At 38.5% G+C, this 19,902-nt stretch overlaps 1 protein-coding gene across 3 annotated transcripts; it reads right to left on the bottom strand.

Annotated features, from left to right (window-relative positions):
- Positions 1 to 2,514: 2,514 nt before the first annotated feature.
- Positions 2,515 to 16,369, bottom strand: ark2ca (arkadia (RNF111) C-terminal like ring finger ubiquitin ligase 2Ca). 3 transcript variants are annotated; one of them, XM_077497486.1, is made up of 8 exons: positions 16,174 to 16,369; positions 6,873 to 7,173; positions 6,620 to 6,745; positions 6,380 to 6,509; positions 4,613 to 4,717; positions 4,401 to 4,496; positions 4,216 to 4,319; positions 2,515 to 3,002 (listed from the first exon to the last, which is right to left on the bottom strand). In XM_077497486.1, the coding sequence occupies exons 1-8, from the start codon at positions 16,232 to 16,234 to the stop codon at positions 2,885 to 2,887; spliced, it is 1,041 nt and encodes a 346-aa protein (XP_077353612.1). In that variant the 5' UTR covers positions 16,235 to 16,369; the 3' UTR covers positions 2,515 to 2,884. The 3 variants fall into 3 exon arrangements, with proteins under 3 accessions (XP_077353612.1, XP_077353613.1, XP_077353611.1); XM_077497487.1 differs by having other exon boundaries at positions 2,515 to 3,085; XM_077497485.1 differs by lacking the exon at positions 2,515 to 3,002 and having other exon boundaries at positions 3,801 to 4,319.
- Between the last annotated feature and the right edge of the window lie 3,533 nt (positions 16,370 to 19,902).

Here is a 19,902-nt window from a genome sequence, read left to right on the forward strand (position 1 = left end):
AAAATGATTAAAGATTTGTAATTAATAATAAACTTCACATATTTAAATTTCAAATTAATGACATTGGAAGCAAATTAATATTTTTTAATGTTTTAAATAAAATAGTAATAATAAAACAATGACTGTAACAAATTAATAATTATAATAATTGATATTTTGGAAAAAAAATCTAAATAAAAAAAGTCAACAAAAACACAATTGTTAATTAATACACTGTTTTGCGTACAAAATTTCATTTTGTCATGACCAGACATGGCCACTTAAGTAAAATTCTCTACTATATTTATTTATATCTTCATTGTGTATTATATTTTGTGTTTTATTTATCATTAAGGTTTTTTTTTTTTACCGCCATTATGCTACGTTCTTTCAATGAACAACATTAATATTTTTACTGAAGTAAAATAAACACATCAGCAATAATAACCATATTAATTTATAAAATAGCATATTATTTTTCATTTCAATTTAATCTCCCTGTCATAGTTTAAACTTTTTCTGGTGCAAATGTTCAGTTTTATTACTGTAACTTCCTACATATTCCCACCCCAGACAAGCTCCATATCATCACCCTTGTAAAATTATGGACGGAGTCATATTTTTAAAAAAATTGTTTGTTTTTTTGCCATAAACATCGCAGGATACTGCCCACCTCTGCTAAAATTGGCTACATCCTGAGTACACATTATTCAATTCTACCTCTGAAATATATCATCATTGGTCGGTTCATTTTTTTGTGTTTTCTGAAAAAACGACATATGCCATTATTTTAGGAAGGTGGCGATATAGAAACTGTATTTAAACAATTATTCCCACTATTTCCCATGGAAAGGTTCCAATTTGTTTTTTTTTCCCCAGCAAACCCTCATGGCCTTACACGACTTAGTTTGAACTGTGGCGATTCGCTGACTCGGCGGCCGGCAGTGTCGACATGAGCGTATTGCAAAACGTCAAAGCTGCACGATAAATTTAAAACACGTCACAGACGGATCTCGGGGGCAACCCCCCCACCGGAATGAGGTGGCGGAGCGCCACACGTGTTTGCTGCTACTCTACGATCATAAAAGGTAAACACGGCATTTTTGTATTCCAGGAAGAAGGAAAAAAAGAGTCAGAGATTCTAAAAAGACAGTCAGCTCGCGATGGGACGTTAAAGTCATGGCTTTAAGAACATGCTACACAGCCCGGAGGCGGCTTACACTACACCAATGGTTCTCAAACTGGGGTCCTCGGGCCCCCTGGTGTCCACGAGCTGTTACATGGGCATCTGCTAAATAATTTGTAATAAATAATGTTGTACCACTGAAGAAAGTGCAGCCCACCAATAAATCAATTACTTTGCTTCGCTTTGGGCCAATAAATAAATGCATTTGATGAATGTTTTTTTTTTAATTAAATATTCCTAGAATAAGAACTATTTTTCCTCAAACAGCTTAACTTTTTACAGAATCATTTCTTATAATAAAATGCATAATAGATAATATGAGAATAAAGTTGTATTTTTTTCGACAAAACTTTTTTTTCCTTGTTAGCTCGCAAACTAGCATATTTCATCGCAGCATGGAAAAAAAGCCCCATGAAGACCAGCTGGGATATCTTCCAGCCACCAGAGGTTTGAAGCGGATATTTTCTCAGCTAAAACATGTCGTGATGTACAGGCGTACAAAAGATGAAGTAACATTTTTTCAGTTTTTAGTAGGGCGTGGTTTCACGCAGTTAGCAAACACGGCCATAGCGTTGTGAGAGCGAGACATTTTGATGCCGCATTTTAAATACTTGGCGATTTTCTGTCTTTTCTGTTGCGTGTCAAACTCGGAAGACATAAGTTTCAGTTTACAGGGGCTTCAATATTTTGAGTTGATCTTGGAAAAAATTACTCTCCTAAGATTAGGACTTTCTATTTCAGCAAAATACATCATCTTTCCTGTAAAGATTACTACTTCAAAAAAATATATACAATTTCATTCTCATACAATTTAAACTTATTTTTGCCATTGGGAAAATTTTAAATTGGTTTTTCATTTTTATTTTACTATTATTGTAACTGGCTATTTTTTTTAATTTTTTTGCCTTCGAAAATCGATAACTTTTGTATTCATAACATTTAATGGGTAGTTATTAACTGATAGTAGGATTATGAAGGGAGTGAAAAAAAAAAATAGAGATGTATGAGTGCCGATACCAGCCTTATTTTTAAGGTGATCTGTAACTTACGACGATGGGCCGATACCAGTTATAACTTATCGGATGCCCTCTTGTGGCGGTTTTATGACATTAATTTCATACAATTTTAACACATTCACTGCTAGCCCAGTTAAAATGGATCTTTGACGTTGAGAGCCGTCAATGGCAGTGAATGGGTTAAGGAAAAAATGCTATACCGAGCTATATTTAGGTCTTTCTTTAAAATTATATGTCATAGATTTTGTGGGGGGAATTTTATGCACTAGTGGTATCGAAATTATTGACTTATCTCGGGGGGGGGGGGGGGGGGGGTTGGGGGGGGGGGGGGGATCTCCTCTGTAAAGGATCCCTGGACCCAAAAAGTTTGAGAACCCCTGCACCACACCACCACGGCCACCACGTAAAACCAGCAGGCTACAATGAAACCCTGTGTACACGACTTGTTAGTAGTGTGTTCGGATGTGCTTGTGTTTTATAGAAAGAGAGAAAGGAAGGGAAGAGTGAAGCAGAGAGAAAGCGTTCCCTTGCACTTCTACTCCCTGGCTTGGCTCAGTAAAGCGAGAGTCCAACAGAAAAAAAAAAAGATGTCACATCAAAAGTCAGGAGACATTTGGCAAAAGCACCCGTGGGGGGTGAGAGTAGAAGTAGGATGGAAGAAAGCAGGAGCGCGGTAAACGTCATGGGGGGGTGGAAAATCTCATCAGCTGTCGGGGTTCAGCTGCGTCTCGATGTCAACGCGACAGATTGGACACTTCCTGCTGGTCGCCAGCCATTGGTCCACGCAGCCTTGGTGGAAGAGGTGCATGCAAGGTAACCTCCTGTGGGACACAAGGACGAGGAGCGAGGGCGTGGGGGGTTGTTCATTCACTTGGGCTTCTCCAATGTGGAGTTCAGTTTGGCCCTGTCAGGCGGAAGGGCAAGCATTCTGCCCAGTCATCAATCCCAGAGACAGCTGAGGATGCACACATATGTCGCAACCCGAGCTCTGGCCTCCATAACGCCTCCCCCTCCCTCACCCATGGGGAGGGGGAAATGTCAACTTGGGAAACGCTATGATTACTATGATTCCATTTTAGTCGGACTTTTTTGGAACAAAATTGATCATTTTAATAATATGGAAGAGGATTAGGGCCAGTGACGAAAGAGAAAAAAAAGGTTGGAAGGATTGTCACTTTATTCTCAGAATTCTCACTTTAAAGTCAGAATTCTATGAATAAAGTGTTCATTCTGACTTTAAAGTCAGAACACTGACTAATTCCAACTTTAAAGTCAGAATTCTGACTTAATTCTCACTTTAAAGTCAGAAATTTGACTTACTTTATTCTCAGAATTTGCACTTTAAAGTCAGAATTCCGACTTTAATCTCAGAATTCTGAGTTTATCAGTGCTACTGTTATTCTCACTTTAAAGTCAGAATTCTGAGATTAAAGTCGGAATTCTGCCTTTAAAGTCAGAACCCTGACTTTAATTCCAACTTTAAAGTCAGAATTCTGACTTAATTCTCACTTTAAAGTCAGAATTCTGACTTACTCTATTCTCAGAATTCTGACTTTAAAGTCAGAATTCCAACTTTAATCTCAGAATTCTGACTTTATCAGTGCTACGATTATTCTCACTTTAAAATCAAAATTCTGAGAATAAAGTCAGAATCGCACTTTTAAGTCAGATTTCTGATTTTAAAGTCAAAATTCGGACTTTATTCTCAGAATTCTGAGAACAAAGAGAAAAAATTCTCACTTTAAAGTCAGAATTCTGAGAATAAAATCAGAATTTTCATTTTAAAGTCAGTGCTACTATTATTCTCACTTTAAAGTCAGAATTCTGCGACTAAAGTCAGAATTTTGACAATCAAGTCAGCATCCTGCCAACCTTTTTTTTGTCTTTACTTCCCCTTAATCCTCTTCCATACAATAATAAATGTTAGCAGATTTAAAATCCTTTTTTTTCCTTTCATTTTGACGATCTGCTGGAGGATTTACATTCGATCCTTCCAAACAGCCATACAGTAATGTATTTAAACGATCGGCTGACCTGACATCCTCGCCGTCCTCCAGCATGGACAAGCAGATGGTGCACTTCTCATCCACGTCCGTCTCTTCCTCTTCCACTCCGAGCTTCAGCTGCAAGGGCTTCCTCTGTTTCAGGAACAGATGGATGAAGTCACCAGGCCTTCCACAAGGCGCACGCGTCAACTGACGTTTTGTTCGCGCTGTTACCTTTTTGTATTTGTGCGGGAAGGTGAATCGCTCAATGGTGGCCTGCACTGCACCTCTGTTCACACTGCCCAGCCGATCCTCCAACTGAAGAAGCTCCTGGAGGAAAAAAAAAAAGCTATTTAGAATAGTCGCAAAAGATTCTAAAATTCAATTTCAATTTGTTTTGTCAGCTGTTTGGTTTCATTTTTGTTTTGTTTTAAATACATTTGTACCTCATAGCTTTCCCGGACCGCTGTAGCATGCCTGGAGGGGTTCAGACTTTGCAATGCCAACAGGTGCAGCTGGGGGTATGGGTAGTTTCTGATTTCATGCACAACCTAGCAAAAACAAGACCTCTGCTTTACATTCCTGCACTTAAGAGACGACTCAATGCTAGTCTGTCCAGGCCCTCTAGAGAATATAGTGGGATTCTGTTTATGTCTATTCAAAAAAAGACAACAAATTTGTAAACTGATTAAATTCTTGAAAGTAATCATTGTTCATAGGCCTAACTGTGAGTAATATTTACCTAGTGAAGTTTTTTTCATTCAATTCTAAATACATTTTACAAGTAGAGTTTTGAGTACATTTTACCAGTTTATTTAAAAAAATAAATAAATAAATAAATAAATAAAATAAAAAAAGGTACTCTAGGGTTTAGGGATGTAACGATATCCAAATGTCACAATACGATATTATCACGATATGAAGCTCATGATACGATAATTATCACGATATTGTGGGGAGGTTGGCGATATTTGAAAAAGGTCACAATATTGTAAAAAACAAAAAAAATGAGCACGTACTAAAAAAAAAAAAAAAAAAAAAAGCACAATATTGTGCTTTTGTACATAACATCAATGTTGGTATTATTATTATTATTATTATTATTATTATTATTATTATTATTATTACTATGTTGGTTGTTGTTGTTGTTGTTGTTGTTAATGCACATTAACATTGAGTTCCTCCACATATTGTCTTGCCTCACAGGCAAACATAGAAGGGCCAAAACATCCCTAATGAAAATTAAATTGCACTAAAAAACTAGCCATGAGAGGGTGCTAGAACTGCACAAATGGAAATCAACCTGACTTTTTTTTTTAACAGATGTGTTGCATGTAAATATCGTGAACATGACGACGACGATATTGTGGCAGTTCTAACATCACAATATCACGATATTGCGCTTATCGTTACATCCCGACTAGGGTTGAGGAACGAACCCACAATCTTCAGGTTGTGAGACAGCCACTCTACCACCTGAGCCATAGCGCTCCTGCTCTGTGTTAGGAGATTGTTGGTGTCAGGCAGAATCCTTATACCTCCAAGAGACCCCTTTGTGGTCTCATTTTGGACACACCATCAGTGCGGTATAGTGGCAAACAGCAAGAGTGGCATGGCTCAGGTGGTAGAGTGGCTAGCTCCCAAACGGAAGGTCATGAGTTCATTCCTCAACGCTTGAGTATCTTTTTTATTATTATTCAAATTAACAGAATTTCTGAGTGAAAACTTTGTTTTTTCAAGTAAATTACACTTTTTTTCTTTTTCTTTTTTTTTTATGTACTATTATTATTTAATAATACAAGGAGTCCTCGAGTTACGGCGGGGTTCGGTTCCTACGCTAGCTTAATATATTTACATAAAAAATAATTTGCATTAAAAAATCTTAAATACAATAAAAATAAAAAGATGCTGTACTTACCATTACTGCTTAGAGGTGGATGGAAAAAAAGAGGGCAAAAAAGCCAAAGATACTCCCACAAGTGCACAAGCGCTAGCACTAGCTAAGGGCTAAATAGCGGACTAGGGGGGAAAACACTGCAAGCTATATGGGGGACAAGGAGCCAAAATGGCGGACGGGGAGTAACCGTTGTAAAGCCGAAACCTCTTAAGTCGAGTGCGCCTTAACTCGAGGACTCCCTGTAGTAATAGTAGCTTCCAACATTTGAGTCAGAAAGTACAAAAAAACTCGATCCAAATGGGCATAAAGTACAGACCACTTGCGCAGAGGATGTGTTCCTGGAGAAGTGGTGCAATCGGGGGGAGGCCAAGTAGTGCTGGTAGTGCTGCGGCATCTGCTGAAGGTGGTACTGGTGGTGAGGGAGGCCGGCATCGACGCTGAGATCCCTGCCAGGCAGACAGACGGGCCGCTAAGTCAAGGAGGTGTGGCAGACAAACAGATGGGAGTGCGTCGGCAACGCTGGCGACGCTTGGTCACTTTTAAGACGCTGACTCACCAGTCGGTGCCTTCGGCCAGGTACCTGGGCTGCTGTGTCACGGGCTGTGGGGCGTGGAGGGGTGGGGAGTACTCGTAAGCGGAGCGGAGGCGGTGTGGGTTGAGGGGAACTCGTTCCTGGGTTCTTCTGTAGGCGAAGGGTGTGTGAACATTAAACACGTCTAGATTCTCTGACATTTAGGTCATAGTAATCCACAAAAATATAATCTAGGAAGCTAGTCAAGATAGACACAATAAAACAACAAAAAACTCACCTGGAGTGTGGGAGAATCCGCCGGTGCTGCGCCTCCAGAAGCTGCTGCTGGATGAGGTATTGCTGGTGTAAGGCCTGAGGTAGGAACGGAGGCCCCGACACGTCCTGGAACTGTGGGGCGGCGGGCAGGGCAGCGAGGGGTGGATGGTGCGCGGGGGGCAGGTGGGTGGCCAGGCCCGTCTGAGCGGGCTGGCCAGCGTGTCCTAAAGGGAACTCGGCTGAGATGGGCGCCTGCGGGGCGCCCAGGTGAAAATGTCGGCAGGAGGTAGCATGGCTGTGTTGATGCCTGGTGAAGTGTGCTCCTGCGTGGTCAGAGAACATCCTTTTTTTTCCCTTTTTTTTTTTTTAACAAACAAACCACGGAGACTGAAATTCAGTCGCCAACAGAGGGCACATACAATGAGGTCCCCTGGGAGTGTCATATGTCATCAACTTGGGTCAAAAACACACAGATAGGGTAAACAATACACAGATTTAACATCTTCCACATCTGTAAGTGACTTTTTAAGACACTATCACTTGTGCAATGTAAATACTGTATTGTGTGAACTACTAAATGTAAACATACAGTAAATCTATAATAGTAAATCAGAATTGCAATTAACTCATGTAGCTATAATGACAAATGCGTGAACTAAATGGTGGTCAATGTTTGTTCAGTACCGCGCTAATGCTAATCGCGATTGCTAATCATTTAGCAAAGACTAATTTAGTTGGTGTTGAATAATGCTCATGCACAAAAAGATAAATAATTAGCAGTTACACCCACTCAATTCAACTCATGTGATATAATGACGTAGCCTATGTGTAAACTAACTGGTGGTTAGTGTTTGTTTACCTTAATGGGTATAATCGGTAGCGCGCTAATGCTAAGCACGATTGCTAACCATGTAGCATGCATAGGATAATTGTGTTGGTGTGTCAGATAGGAAAACCGATTTAAAAAAAAAAGATTTTATAGGTAACAGTGAACTATAATAAACCACTGTCCTCTCCTTTATTCACATGAATTTAAATTAGGTTCAGGTAAAGCGCTCGAACAGTCTTGAGCGGGTCAATAAAGTCGACAGCCTCCTGCGCGCCTTTCTAGCGGAGGATATATGAGATTGTGAAGAAGTCCCACTGAATCTTCTCTGTAATGAGTCAGGGCCAATAATCAATGACAGTGGCTGAGTGGTGAGAGATAAGAGGGCGGGTAGAAGGGTTAGGAAGGGACAAATTACTTCCAAGTAACTCACTGGCGTTGTAGAATGAGAAGCAGGAGTCTGGTAGGATGGTTGTTATGGCAACACAGAAAACAAACATACTTTAAAATGATATATAGTTGGAGTACATGTTAATTATTAGTATGGGATACTGTATATCTAATCCAGTGATTCCCAAACACATAGTGGCAGCATTTTAGTGTGCCATGTGAGATCATCATTGTGTGTTCTGAGAGAAATGAGCAAAATTCATTTCATTGGTCAAAAATTCCTTCCGCCAAATTATGTATCTTTGTTCATCTATCGATGCCAGCGAAACGTTATATGGCACAAAATTCAATAAATCCGCCTACCTATTGCCATTCATACCACAGAAAAAGTTTTTGTGACATTTTTGTTTTCTGGTGTGCCAGGAGATTTTGTACTGTAAATATGTGCCTCGTCTAAATAAAGATGGCGAAACAGTAACACTGATCTAATTTGAAGTCTTCAGCGGTATAGAACTGGCTGAGAGCCATGAAGAATAAACCGGCTCTTTCAAAAGGTAAACAAACCGTTATTAATATTAGTCTGAGCAAGCGGAGCAGAAATGTCAGACTTTGTGATGTTCATTGATTAAACAGGCAGAGCGCGGCGCTTGTATAAGGGCTTGTAAATATCAAATCATTTGTCTCTGGGCATGAATATTTGACATATTGCAGTGGTGCCTGCAGTAACAAGGCCTGTTACACTTTAATCCCTGTCTTGGATCTCATTGGCGCAAAGCGCCCGCCCTGAGCCCGCCCTCTCCGCCCTACAGTGTGTCCTCACTTGACTGACGTCTGGAAAGCCCCGCCCACACACGACTGCAGCAGTCTGGCATGAACAAGCCCCCCCCCCCCCCCCCCCCCCCACACACACACACACACACACACACAAAGACCCCTCAACACCTCCCCCCTACTCCCTGCTGCTCCCATCACTGCAACTACACAATCACACCTCCTCTCTCCTCAGCATAATCCCGTCTGATGTCTGCTGCAGCGCTATCCCAGCATGCAATGCTCTCTCAGCCTGTGTGTATGTGTGCACCTGTCATCACATCGGCGGAAATTAATAATGGTGGCTCTAATGACCTTTAAATACTCACACGTATGAGCATGTCACTGGGTAGAGCACAACTAATGTTTAACTGTTAACACCAGAATGCCACAACTACCATTTTTGTGTTAACATGGTTCCTTCCTAGTTCACTGGAAACTAACAGGACTGTACCATTTTTTAAAAATGGATATAGGTGAGAAATCCTTCAACCATGAGCTGCGTTGATTAAAGAGGACGTCCCCCCCCCCCAAAATAAATTCTTTACAACAATATCTTCTATGCAGCCCCACAAGTCTCAATTTTGTATTCTGGTTAATATTGCGTGAGTGGAGTATGAGTTAAGAAGCAAAATCCAGAAGTTTTTAATCAATATCAGAAGGCAGCCATTTTGGCACTTGGCTGTCGACTGAAGATGACATCACAGTTGCTCAGGTAGCAACCAATCACAGCTCAGCTTCATTAAACAGGTGAGCTGTGATTGGGCGTTGCAACTATAATGTCATCTTCAGTCAACAAAAAGTGGCAAAATGGCCGCCTCCTGAGATGGATAAAACTGGCTTGAATTTGCTTCAAAACTCATATTCCACAAATGTAATATTAATCAGAATGTCATAATTAGACGAGTGAGGCCACATATAACATATTATTGTAAATAAATGTTTAAGCTTGACTTTCACTTTAATAATGGAACTTATTGGTACAACAGTCTATTTCTATTGGTTAGCTAGCACTGCAGGCTACTTCCTGGTACATGGAGGATAACCTAATTGGACGGGATTGATTCTGGGACTCAAAAATCTGCGTCTAATGCTGCATTTGAAGATATTGGGAAGAAGTCAGACATAACCCACTTGGATTCTCCCAGTTCCAACCTCAAAGCGTTCGTGGAAAATGTTAACAACAAAGATGGCTATTTTGCCACTTGGCTGTTGACTGAAGATGACATCACAGTTGCTCAGGTAGCAACCAATCACAGCTCAGCTTCATTAAACAGGTGAGCTGTGATTGGGCGCTGCAACTATAATGTCGTCTTTAGTCAACAAAAAGTGGCAAAATGGCCGCCTCCTGATATGGATAAAACTGGCTTGATTTTGCTTCAAAATTCATATTCCACAAAATGTAATATTAATCAGAATGTCATAATTAGACTAGTGAGGCCACATATAACATATTATTGTAAATAAATTTTTAAGGTTGACTTTCTCTTTAATAATGGAACTTATTGGTACAACAGTCTATTTCTATTGGTTAGCTAGCAGGCTACTTCCTGGTACATGGAGGATAACCTAATTGGACGGGATTGATTCTGGGACTCAAAAATCTGCATCTAATGCTGCATTTGAAGATATTGGGAAGAAGTCAGACATAACCCACTTGGATTCTGCCAGTTCCAACCTCAAAGCGTTCGTGGAAAATGTTAACAACAAAGATGGCTGATTCCGATCAATTGTTTGTTGTTCATGTTAGCATAGTCAGTCGGAATCACGGGTTACGTAGATACTTTTTTCGAATAACTAAATTAATGTTTTAAATGAATGAATATATAAATAAATAAAGTTTTCTCATTTATGGTCTTTGTCTTTATGAAGTTTGCCATGGTCGAGTCAGTGACGTCAGATTTAAACCGGTTGGTGCAATTGGGGTACTAAACCGCAACTCATATTTCTGAGTTGAAAGTGTCGTTCCCATGCATACATCCTGGTATGAAGTCGGAAAAGTCCGACTTCCCACCTTCCTCGAATGCAGCATTAGCTTAGTAAAAGGTTGGGAAACACTGGTTCATAGGACAATAAACTATGACTGGTCAAGGCCACAGCTGCCGGAAGCCTCTAGTCTGCACTAAAACCTGCTGAGCTACTTGGCTTGACTTTTACACTTTTCAAATTCGCCATACCGAACAAATGCAGATTTGTATCATCCTGCTTGGACTTAATGTTCCTCATCAATCACTCTGTGGTTCATTTTAATGCCTGTCAAAGGATTAAATCCCAATGAAAAGTGACACAAGCAACCCATTGCCAGTTCAGTCAAAAAGATACCTTTAATAATAGAAAAGTCTGACCATCAATCCAGTCTTTATGTCTGTGTGTTTAATTGAAACTATATGCATTGATTTAGTGAAGGTCGTTTTGGAGGCTGCAATTTATGGAATGGGAAAAATGTGCTTTTCTGAAATCTTGAACAAAAAGAGGATGTGAGGCAGCAGGACTATTTGGTTAATGCAATGGTAGTGTCTCATTCATAAAGAACTGGCTGTTTATGTATTTACTTTCCCTATGATGAGTCATATTGCCATTTTGCATGGGAAGTTGAATGTATTGTCTTTTAAATGTCACCAATTTCCTACATTTTTGCCACCAATATTACCTCAATTTGCCACACAGCGCCCTTAAGGTAACAAATGTCGAGTGTTTTCGGCAGAGTTCGTTAAAGATTGCAAACAGTGGCAAAAACGTTCGCTAGATGTTCCCAACCAGTTTTAATTGTCACAAAAAATTGGCGACAAAAAACACTGCACCAGGAAGACAATTTGGTTACAAAGCAGCCGTTTTGTTAGAAATCCAGGGCTTATATTTTGTGAAACTCCTAATACAGGGGATTTGCCCTAATTAGCTCCAAACAGAAGCAGATGTTGCAGGGCATGGTGTCAATGTTTGATGATTATTTTGAGCATTCTTGGAGAGCTTCAATGATCGATACGAAAATGGATGGAAGTTGATAATAATAGGAGGCACAAAGTTGTCTTAAAGACCCACGTCTAAAATTTAAAAGAAAGTCCACCATTTTGGTTAGAAGCAGCCATTTTTCACAAATGAGACCCACTCCAAGCCAGATGTGACGATTTTAAGTACTAGTGACAAATTTCGCAAGCACGATGACAAAAGTGTGTTAAATTATTTCAAGGATTCGCCAAGAAAAAAGGGGGTCCTATTTTTTTTCCAAATATGAAAACTCAACATTTGAAATTGATGTCAATTACATTTGGTTGGTGGTTACACTGTAAAATTTGGCTGCAATTTTTCTTATTGAGTTGTTTCCTATGGGGAAACACTAATAAATCATATAGAAAAATCAAACGTTAAATTGTGTTAATTTGGAATTTTCACAGTAAAAATAACCTATTCCAAAGTGAGCGCAGCAGCGAGTTGCATCGACTGTCGGGGACAGCTGAGAAATGGTAGCACATAAAGAGTGAGGGGAAATGTCTCAGTGACAGCACAGTGTGGAGGGAAGAGGAGGGCGGGGGTAAAAGGGTGGTGTGGTTGGGGGGGGGGGGCTGGGCGAGCGACATGGAAAAATCAGCAAAAAGCACACTGAAGGTTAGGAAGAAAACTACAGTCTTTATTGGAAAAGATTAGTATAAATATAGGTGTGGCACTGTGAGATAATTAAAAAAATATTTATATAGTCATTTGCTCCTGCATCAGCACAATAATACCATGCAAATAAAAGAGGCGGAAGGCAAGGCCCGACCATGCTTCTTTGTAGGGTTAACACGACAGAAGCAGCATCCAATGAGTAGATGTGTATGCTTTTTACAGCACAGTTCAGTACAGCAGGGACATTTCGACACAAAAGAGTACATTGGAATCTGCTCTTCCATGTGGGGAAAAGAAAATGACCATGCATTATAGGTTCTAGTCATACAACATGAGGTTGAAAACAAAGAATTGAGAGAAGGGAAAAAAAAAAAAAAAAAAGGACATTTTGATTCTATTTTTTTTTTTCAAAGGAGCTCTACAGCAGTGCAGGATACACATCCCTGTAAAATGGATAGCATTGTGACGCAGGCTGTGAGCGTTTTGATGAGCAGTCCAACGTGCCGATTTGATGCGGGAACTGAAGGGAATGTACAGGAATGTTGGGTATACACATGCCCACCAGAAACCAATGTTGGGTAAACAATCCAACACAAGAGCTGCGTCAGACAAATCTGAATTTACAAGGATAATAAAGCTCAGTTTTGATTGACATGGCCAAGCAATTGCAATTAGTAGGAAAAACAAACCAAAGAAGTCACTAAATTATAGGTGATATGATAACCCTGATTATATAGATCGACAATTTGTTGATGTCTAATGTAAAGCACCTTCAAATGTTTGCTCATGTTGTTAGCAAAATATGAAAAAAAATGTAAACTGCAACTGCTGTATTTTAATCATTTATGAAATTGAAATGATTTGGATTAACATTTTTTTTTTAACTTTACCATGTATCGATGGTCATTGGTCAATGTAGCTTGAAAAAAATGCTATTGACCCAGCTACTTATTGCAAGGCAGAGAGCATAGGGTTCAATCACAAGTGAATTAAAAAAAAAATAAAAAAGTTTCAAACGATTATTTTCATCAAAACACAAATTTCATTTAAAATAATCTGACTACTGTATAGAATTTTTTTTATCATATATTGACAAGTTTTGTATTTGCATTTTTGTATTTGCTATTTTGTCAATGCAGATGTTTTTTTTTTATTAATTAATTTTTTAAAACTGTTTTTGCCCAGCTATTTGTTGCTAAGCAGAGTTCATAGGGTCACATTCATAAGTGCCCTATTAAAAACAGCCCTTATTAATCCTATTCCAGATGAAAATAAATACTTTAAAAAACGCTATGATTTTTTCCTGGCTACTTGTTGCTAGGCAGAGTTCGTAGGGCTCAATCATAATTTAACGGTAAGAGCAAATAAGCTGACTGGGAAAACAAAACAACTTCACTTTTTTTTACTTATCTCACAAATGTTAGATTAAACTGGGAAAAAAACAATTACTTTTTAATGTACATAAATCTATTAAATTTTCGGCAAACGGGTTTAAGTCCAGCGACAGCAAAACAGAACCACCATGGCAGAGGTAACTAACAATGAATGTTCTTACTTTTTCAATCAAAAGTGAGCATTATTATGAGATTTATTTTTCGAGTGGGGCTCAGTGCACCTTTCGAGGATGGCCAGCTCGATCAAGCCTTCTGTCGGCTGTGATCGAAGCATCATTTGGAGAAGGGAGGAAGAGACGGGAAGTGATGTTTTTGAGGGAGTGGGTGTCAAAATGTATCCACTTTACAGAAATTTACAGCAGAATGTCATCTACCAACACATAAAATGGGAGAATCACAATGTCTAGCAGCAGTAGATATAGCATGGGTTATTCACTAAAGACACTTGTGTAAATCAAGACTTGATACAGGCATGTGTTATTCTTTAGTTACTACCAAGGCATATTTGGGCCACACTGATAAGAAAAAAATAATTACACAAGTCGTATATATTTTTCTAGAAAAAAAAAAAATATCTGTTTGAGATTAATCATTATATTACAAATGTATTTATTTAGCTAACAGGTTTCATATTTTGAAGATTTGATACGAATATTAAGAAAATTAAGTTGTGTTTTTGAGTAAAAGTGGAGGAACTTTTTTTTTCTTTTCTTTTTTAAATATGGCTATTATTTTAAGATATGAGGTTATTCTCATAAGATTGTGACTTTAACTTGAGGGAAAAAATGACACTCGATAATATAATTCTGACTTTTCAACTTTACCTGTGACTATATACAACTAATCTTATTCTAGAAAACACTTAACTTTTATTTTTGCAATATTATGACTTTATTTGTAAAAATATTAAAGTTTTTTTCTTTTACATTAAAAAAAACCTTTTTCTTGAAAATATTAAATTATTTCACAAATATATTTATGGATTTACATAAATTAATAATTTTGTTTATTTTTGCAATATGACTTGTCAAAATTAAAAATCTACCTTTTTCTCTCAAGATTCTGACCTATACCTTTTCAAAATATACAACTTTTTTTTCTAAAATATTTAAATATATTCTTATCACATTACTTAATTCTCAAAAAAACAACAACAAAAAACAAACAAAAACGTTAATCTAATATCCATCCATCCATCCTGACTTCAATCTGGAAAGAAATGCAACATTTTCCAACACTATCTTAATTTTGTTTCCTCATTAAAAAAAGTCTGACTTTATTCTCATAATATTCTGGCTTCAATCTCATGGTGTACAGTACACTTATTTTTGGATTTTTCGTGTGGCCTGAATATACTCCTTGGTAAGAAACGCAACAAAGGGCATGAGTGAGGTTTTTGTTTTGCCAATGTTGTCCTCAGATGGAAGAGAGGAAATGAGGAAGAACAAGGAGCAAGTAGAAAAGAAGGAGCAACAAGATGAAGGATAATAAGAATAAGTTTTTCCCCTCACAAGAACAGCTAGATGCAGATAGAAAAACAGGCAGAGGCTATACATGGGCAGACAGCAGCAGATGATCGTTAGCTACACAATGGAGAGGAGGGGGACACAAAGGTCTGAGAAATGCGGAATGTGGAGCCAGCCTCGATACTATGGAACAGGGAAAAAAGAAAACACAAATAAAAGCACAATGAAATCATCGGTGCCACACTTGTATGCATGTAGTAGTAGAAGCAACAGTAGTAGTAGTAGTTAAAGATTAGATGATGAAGGCCTCCCCTTTTTTGACGTTTCACTTGTCATTCCTAAAGCTCTTTAATGGCTAGTATTTCCCCCCCCCCCCTCACGATTTCAATTAACTGAATGACGCAAGTGGACGCCGAGGGTGAGCCGATACACACACGTCACTTGTCATCCTGAGTGAGCTGGTTATGAATATTAACGATATTCATGGCGTAAGGCTTTGATGACGTTTACGTAATAAACGCATGAAAGACATCTGATCTGCACTGGGAAGGGGTGGGGGGTGTTATTGACATGTGCGGTCATTCATTCACGGCTTTTATATATATGCACATATAAAAAAAAAAAAAAAAAAAACCGTGTATACGTATACATATTTTCCCCCCGTGTGTTGTGTGTGAAAATGGCATCAAGTTAGTTAGCAATGCGGCTAATGTTAGATGCTCGTTCGCTAGCAGGTGTCAGCTCTGTTTATCATTAATCGCCGGACATGATTTTATTCCCTCTTTAAATATTTTAACGAAAGCGAGACTGAAAAATTAACAAAGGTGTCCATACCTCTATTTCTAACCGAGCCGAAGACGGGGAGAACCAGATATCCGACATGGACCAAAACCATCCTGCGTCCTCCTTCTTTGTTGAGCCGAGGCAGACAGATGGTCCATGGAAGTGATCCCCTCCAGTCGCCCCCCTTTGCCTGAACGTGAGGCTCGCACGAACACACGCAGACCCCCACCCCGAAAAAGAAAACGCGTCAACCAATCACCGGACGCAGCACAGAAACAAGACCCGGACCATTGCACCGCCCCTCTCTTTAGTTTGTCATCCGGTTGAACCAATCGGAACACACGGCGGTTAAAACGACGACGTTCCGTTCGTACAGTGGCGACGTAATTTACGTGACCAGTCCAGCGACGTGCGGAGGACAAGGGGAGGTTACAGCTGATATTAATGGTGAAAAAAAAAAAACCTTTGAAATTATTTGTATTGGCCTTAATGTTTTTACCTCACATAAATCCGGAATTTGAACACGGGTGTGTATATATATTTTTTTGTATCCACTCTGTAAACCATATCTATTCAGTTTCATCAGTTGGACTACCCAGATCACTTGTACAACCTCACACCAAACTCCAATAACCAGAATGTAGAGAAGCTGAAAGTGTGTCCCGATTGCCTTGAATTGTGAGCCTGGGGGCTGAGAGAACAGATGGGCTCGGTAAAGCAAGATGGGGTCACTAAACTCTGTCCCATATGTCGTCTTATTACATTTCCCACTGTCTCCCGTTTCGAGTCTGCAGTACAGCAACAAAGAAGTTGTGTGCACACATACAGTACAATGAATCACTAAGTGCAGCTCTCAAATCACTAGTCCTGATACACAGCCACAAAAGTCACACATCATCTTCCTTTTCATTCACAATACACATTTATGTATTATATGCAAGAAAATCACAGCAGTTTACGATGGCTGAACTATGTTAAATTCTCATTATAATCCGGATTACAAATTGTATTGTTTATGACATTTTATGGTGATCTTGAGTCAAAGGTTGTTTTTTTTCCCCATCAGAATCTATCTACATCCAGAGTTCTGATGATTCTATTTGATGTTCAGTCAAATCCCTTTAGCTTTCCAACGCTTACTAGCTAAGGTATTCATTGACAAACTAAATGCAAGCTACTAAAAAAAAAAAATATGAGAATGTTTTTGACTATTTTACATTTCAAAGAGATTCAAACAATTTATTCACATTATCGTAAGAATTGAAATGCATTTGCTGCTTTTCTCCAAGGCAGTTTTGCACTTCATTTTAAGCCTCACTTTGTCCAAACTATTTTATGTGCTGGAACTAACAACCAGGCCAGCGTAGTCATATTAGCATACAGCTGATGTTGCGCTCCGAGGACTGAAAAGAAGATGGCTGAAGGGGCCTTGGGCTGCATTGCTCCATTCCTTCATTGTCCTCCTTGTAGAGCTCAACTCCATATGCCCTCCTAGCGGCAGGTGTCCCGAGACAAACTTTGACCCCTGCGGGCTACTTTTGTGAGTGAGGTTGTATTGTTGGCCGCCGGGGCAAATTATCTAGACTACTAAAAGAAAACAAAGAGTGCTTTCGTCAAGTATTGCACACGATTCCAATTCAGACACAAGAACATGCCCACACTAAACACTTGATATGAACAAAGACCACAAGATCATTTACACTTCCTCATTGGCTAAAAACCTGAGACGCAAATTGATAAAGATGCAAACTTGAATCCTAACTTGGACCAGCAACAACTTGTTCATAGAAACAACTCTGTGGGGCACTGCCATGTATCTCATCCATGCAAAAATATGTGTACCTCTTTTTATCTAATAATACACCATGCCCATAAAAATGTTTTCCAAGCAATCAAATAAAACACAAATGTGGGGATTGGTAATGAAAAGAGCATACAAGAACGTCATTAAATAACATTCTATTTATTGTTTTTAAAATAGCTTCTTCTTTTGTTCTACAGACATAAGTTAAAGGAAGATGTGGCAGAAGCGACAAAATATATATGTATAAACACTTTTTGTTAATTTAAAATACTGACACTTTAAAACGCAACAGGAAGGAAAAGCAGAGGCGAAGTATGACATGAGTGAATGCACTTTTCCCCACCATTTTGAGCAATGCCCTCAACTTTGTATTTTAGCTAAAACTAAAAAAAAAATAAAATAAGAGGCAAAAGGAAAACTTGGTATGTTAAAATAACTGTTATTCATGTGATATCTGCAATCAAATGCATAGCATTTTCAATTTAAAAAATAACTCATACTGCTGCCCAATGAAAATACTTTTTTTTTTTTTTTTTTTTTGATGAAAATTAATTTTCACATTTTGGAGAAAATTCCAATGAATGCTCTGAACACAATTTAAAACAAATTTAAACATCTACTTTGGTTTAAAAATCGGTGTATTATTTTTTTTCACCTTTCAATGACCAGCAGAGTTAAAAACAGCATCATTTTACTATCCTTGCACAACCTTTAGGAAACTAGAAACAAAAGCTGGATATTAAATGTCACTGGCATTAAAATAACAATAGCAAAGTGGCCACACTCACATTTACTATTGAAAAGATTCCTTGTCCGGATAGCAAAAAGTCACTGTTTTACCAGATAAGAAGAATTCAAAAGGAAAACAGTGTACATTTCAAGGCAGTCAGGCGGACATGGAAGATACAATTTCTTATAGTTTCCTTTTCCCCCCCACTCATTCGGATGAGTTAAACAGTAAAAAGCCAGACTTGTACATCGCACTTGGCCTATGACAGCATGTCGTGTCTGATTTCTGTAACATGTTAGGGATGCTTTTATCCGAAGCAGAGCAGCAGCAGCGGCACCAAATGAGAACCACCTGCGAAAGCCTGAAGTCAAATGTGAAACCAGTGGCGAGACTTCCATCCATCCATCCATCCATCCATCCATCCATCATTCATTCATTTAACCAGGCATGATCAATTGACGCCAGAATGTGGATTGGCATTTAGGGGGGGAAAAAAAAAAAAAAGATTAAAAAAAAAAAAAAATCATTCACTTTCCATTTTCAATTTACAATAAAAAAAAATTAAATCAGTGAACTGAAACATATCCACAGTTTATCAAGTATCAGTTCACAGTGATAAAAGAATAAAAAATACATTTGTTGAAGTGATTTTCACAAAGGTCTACAAGCCCACATTGTGATGTGAGATCGGACAAACGGTTAAACTATTTGAATTATTGTCTTATTTTAGCCCTTTTCAAAATCATCAACAACGGCTGCAGTTTTGATGATTAAATGTCAATATATTCTCAATTTCTCATATCAAAGTAAATGCTGTTAAAGGTTGGAATTATGCAGAATGGGGAGCTCTGATTCATGCTTGTTACCAAACTACTGGGTCATGTAACCCCATGTACGGTGTAATTACAAAAATGAATTTGCGGAAATCTGAAAATTTTGGAGGTTCTTATCTGAACTTAACATTGGAATGAAAATGAGTTTTGCTGGATTTGGTGAGGAAAAAAAAGTCATATGCTCAAAATTGAAAATGGAAAGAACAAATGATAAAAAGATTTTTTTTTTTTTGTCTTGAGTAAATGGAGCTGGCCAGGTGCCACATATTGGCCTTGCTGTCCAAGCAGCAAAGTTATGTTTTTCACCTTACAGCACAAAATCATGAGTTTGAGGGAGGGTATTGCTTTCATTTAAAGGTGATTTACCTTTACTCCTGCAACTTAAGTGCTGTATAACCACATCTACAATTAAA

Source organism: Festucalex cinctus, chromosome 15 (genome assembly GCF_051991245.1).
Source record: "Festucalex cinctus isolate MCC-2025b chromosome 15, RoL_Fcin_1.0, whole genome shotgun sequence".
NCBI classification, from domain to species: Eukaryota; Metazoa; Chordata; class Actinopteri; order Syngnathiformes; family Syngnathidae; genus Festucalex; species Festucalex cinctus.

Bases quoted from the DNA above. Each gene is read 5' to 3' on its own strand.
- ark2ca (XM_077497485.1), bottom strand. From the start codon at position 16,234: ATGGTTTTGGTCCATGTCGGATATCTGGTTCTCCCCGTCTTCGGCTCG. The intron at 6,510-6,619 runs GTGAGTCAGCGT...TCTGCCTGGCAG, and splicing joins CTGGCCGAAGGCACCGACTG to GGATCTCAGCGTCGATGCCG. The intron at 4,497-4,612 runs GTACAAATGTAT...TTTTTCCTCCAG, and splicing joins CGGTCCGGGAAAGCTATGAG to GAGCTTCTTCAGTTGGAGGA.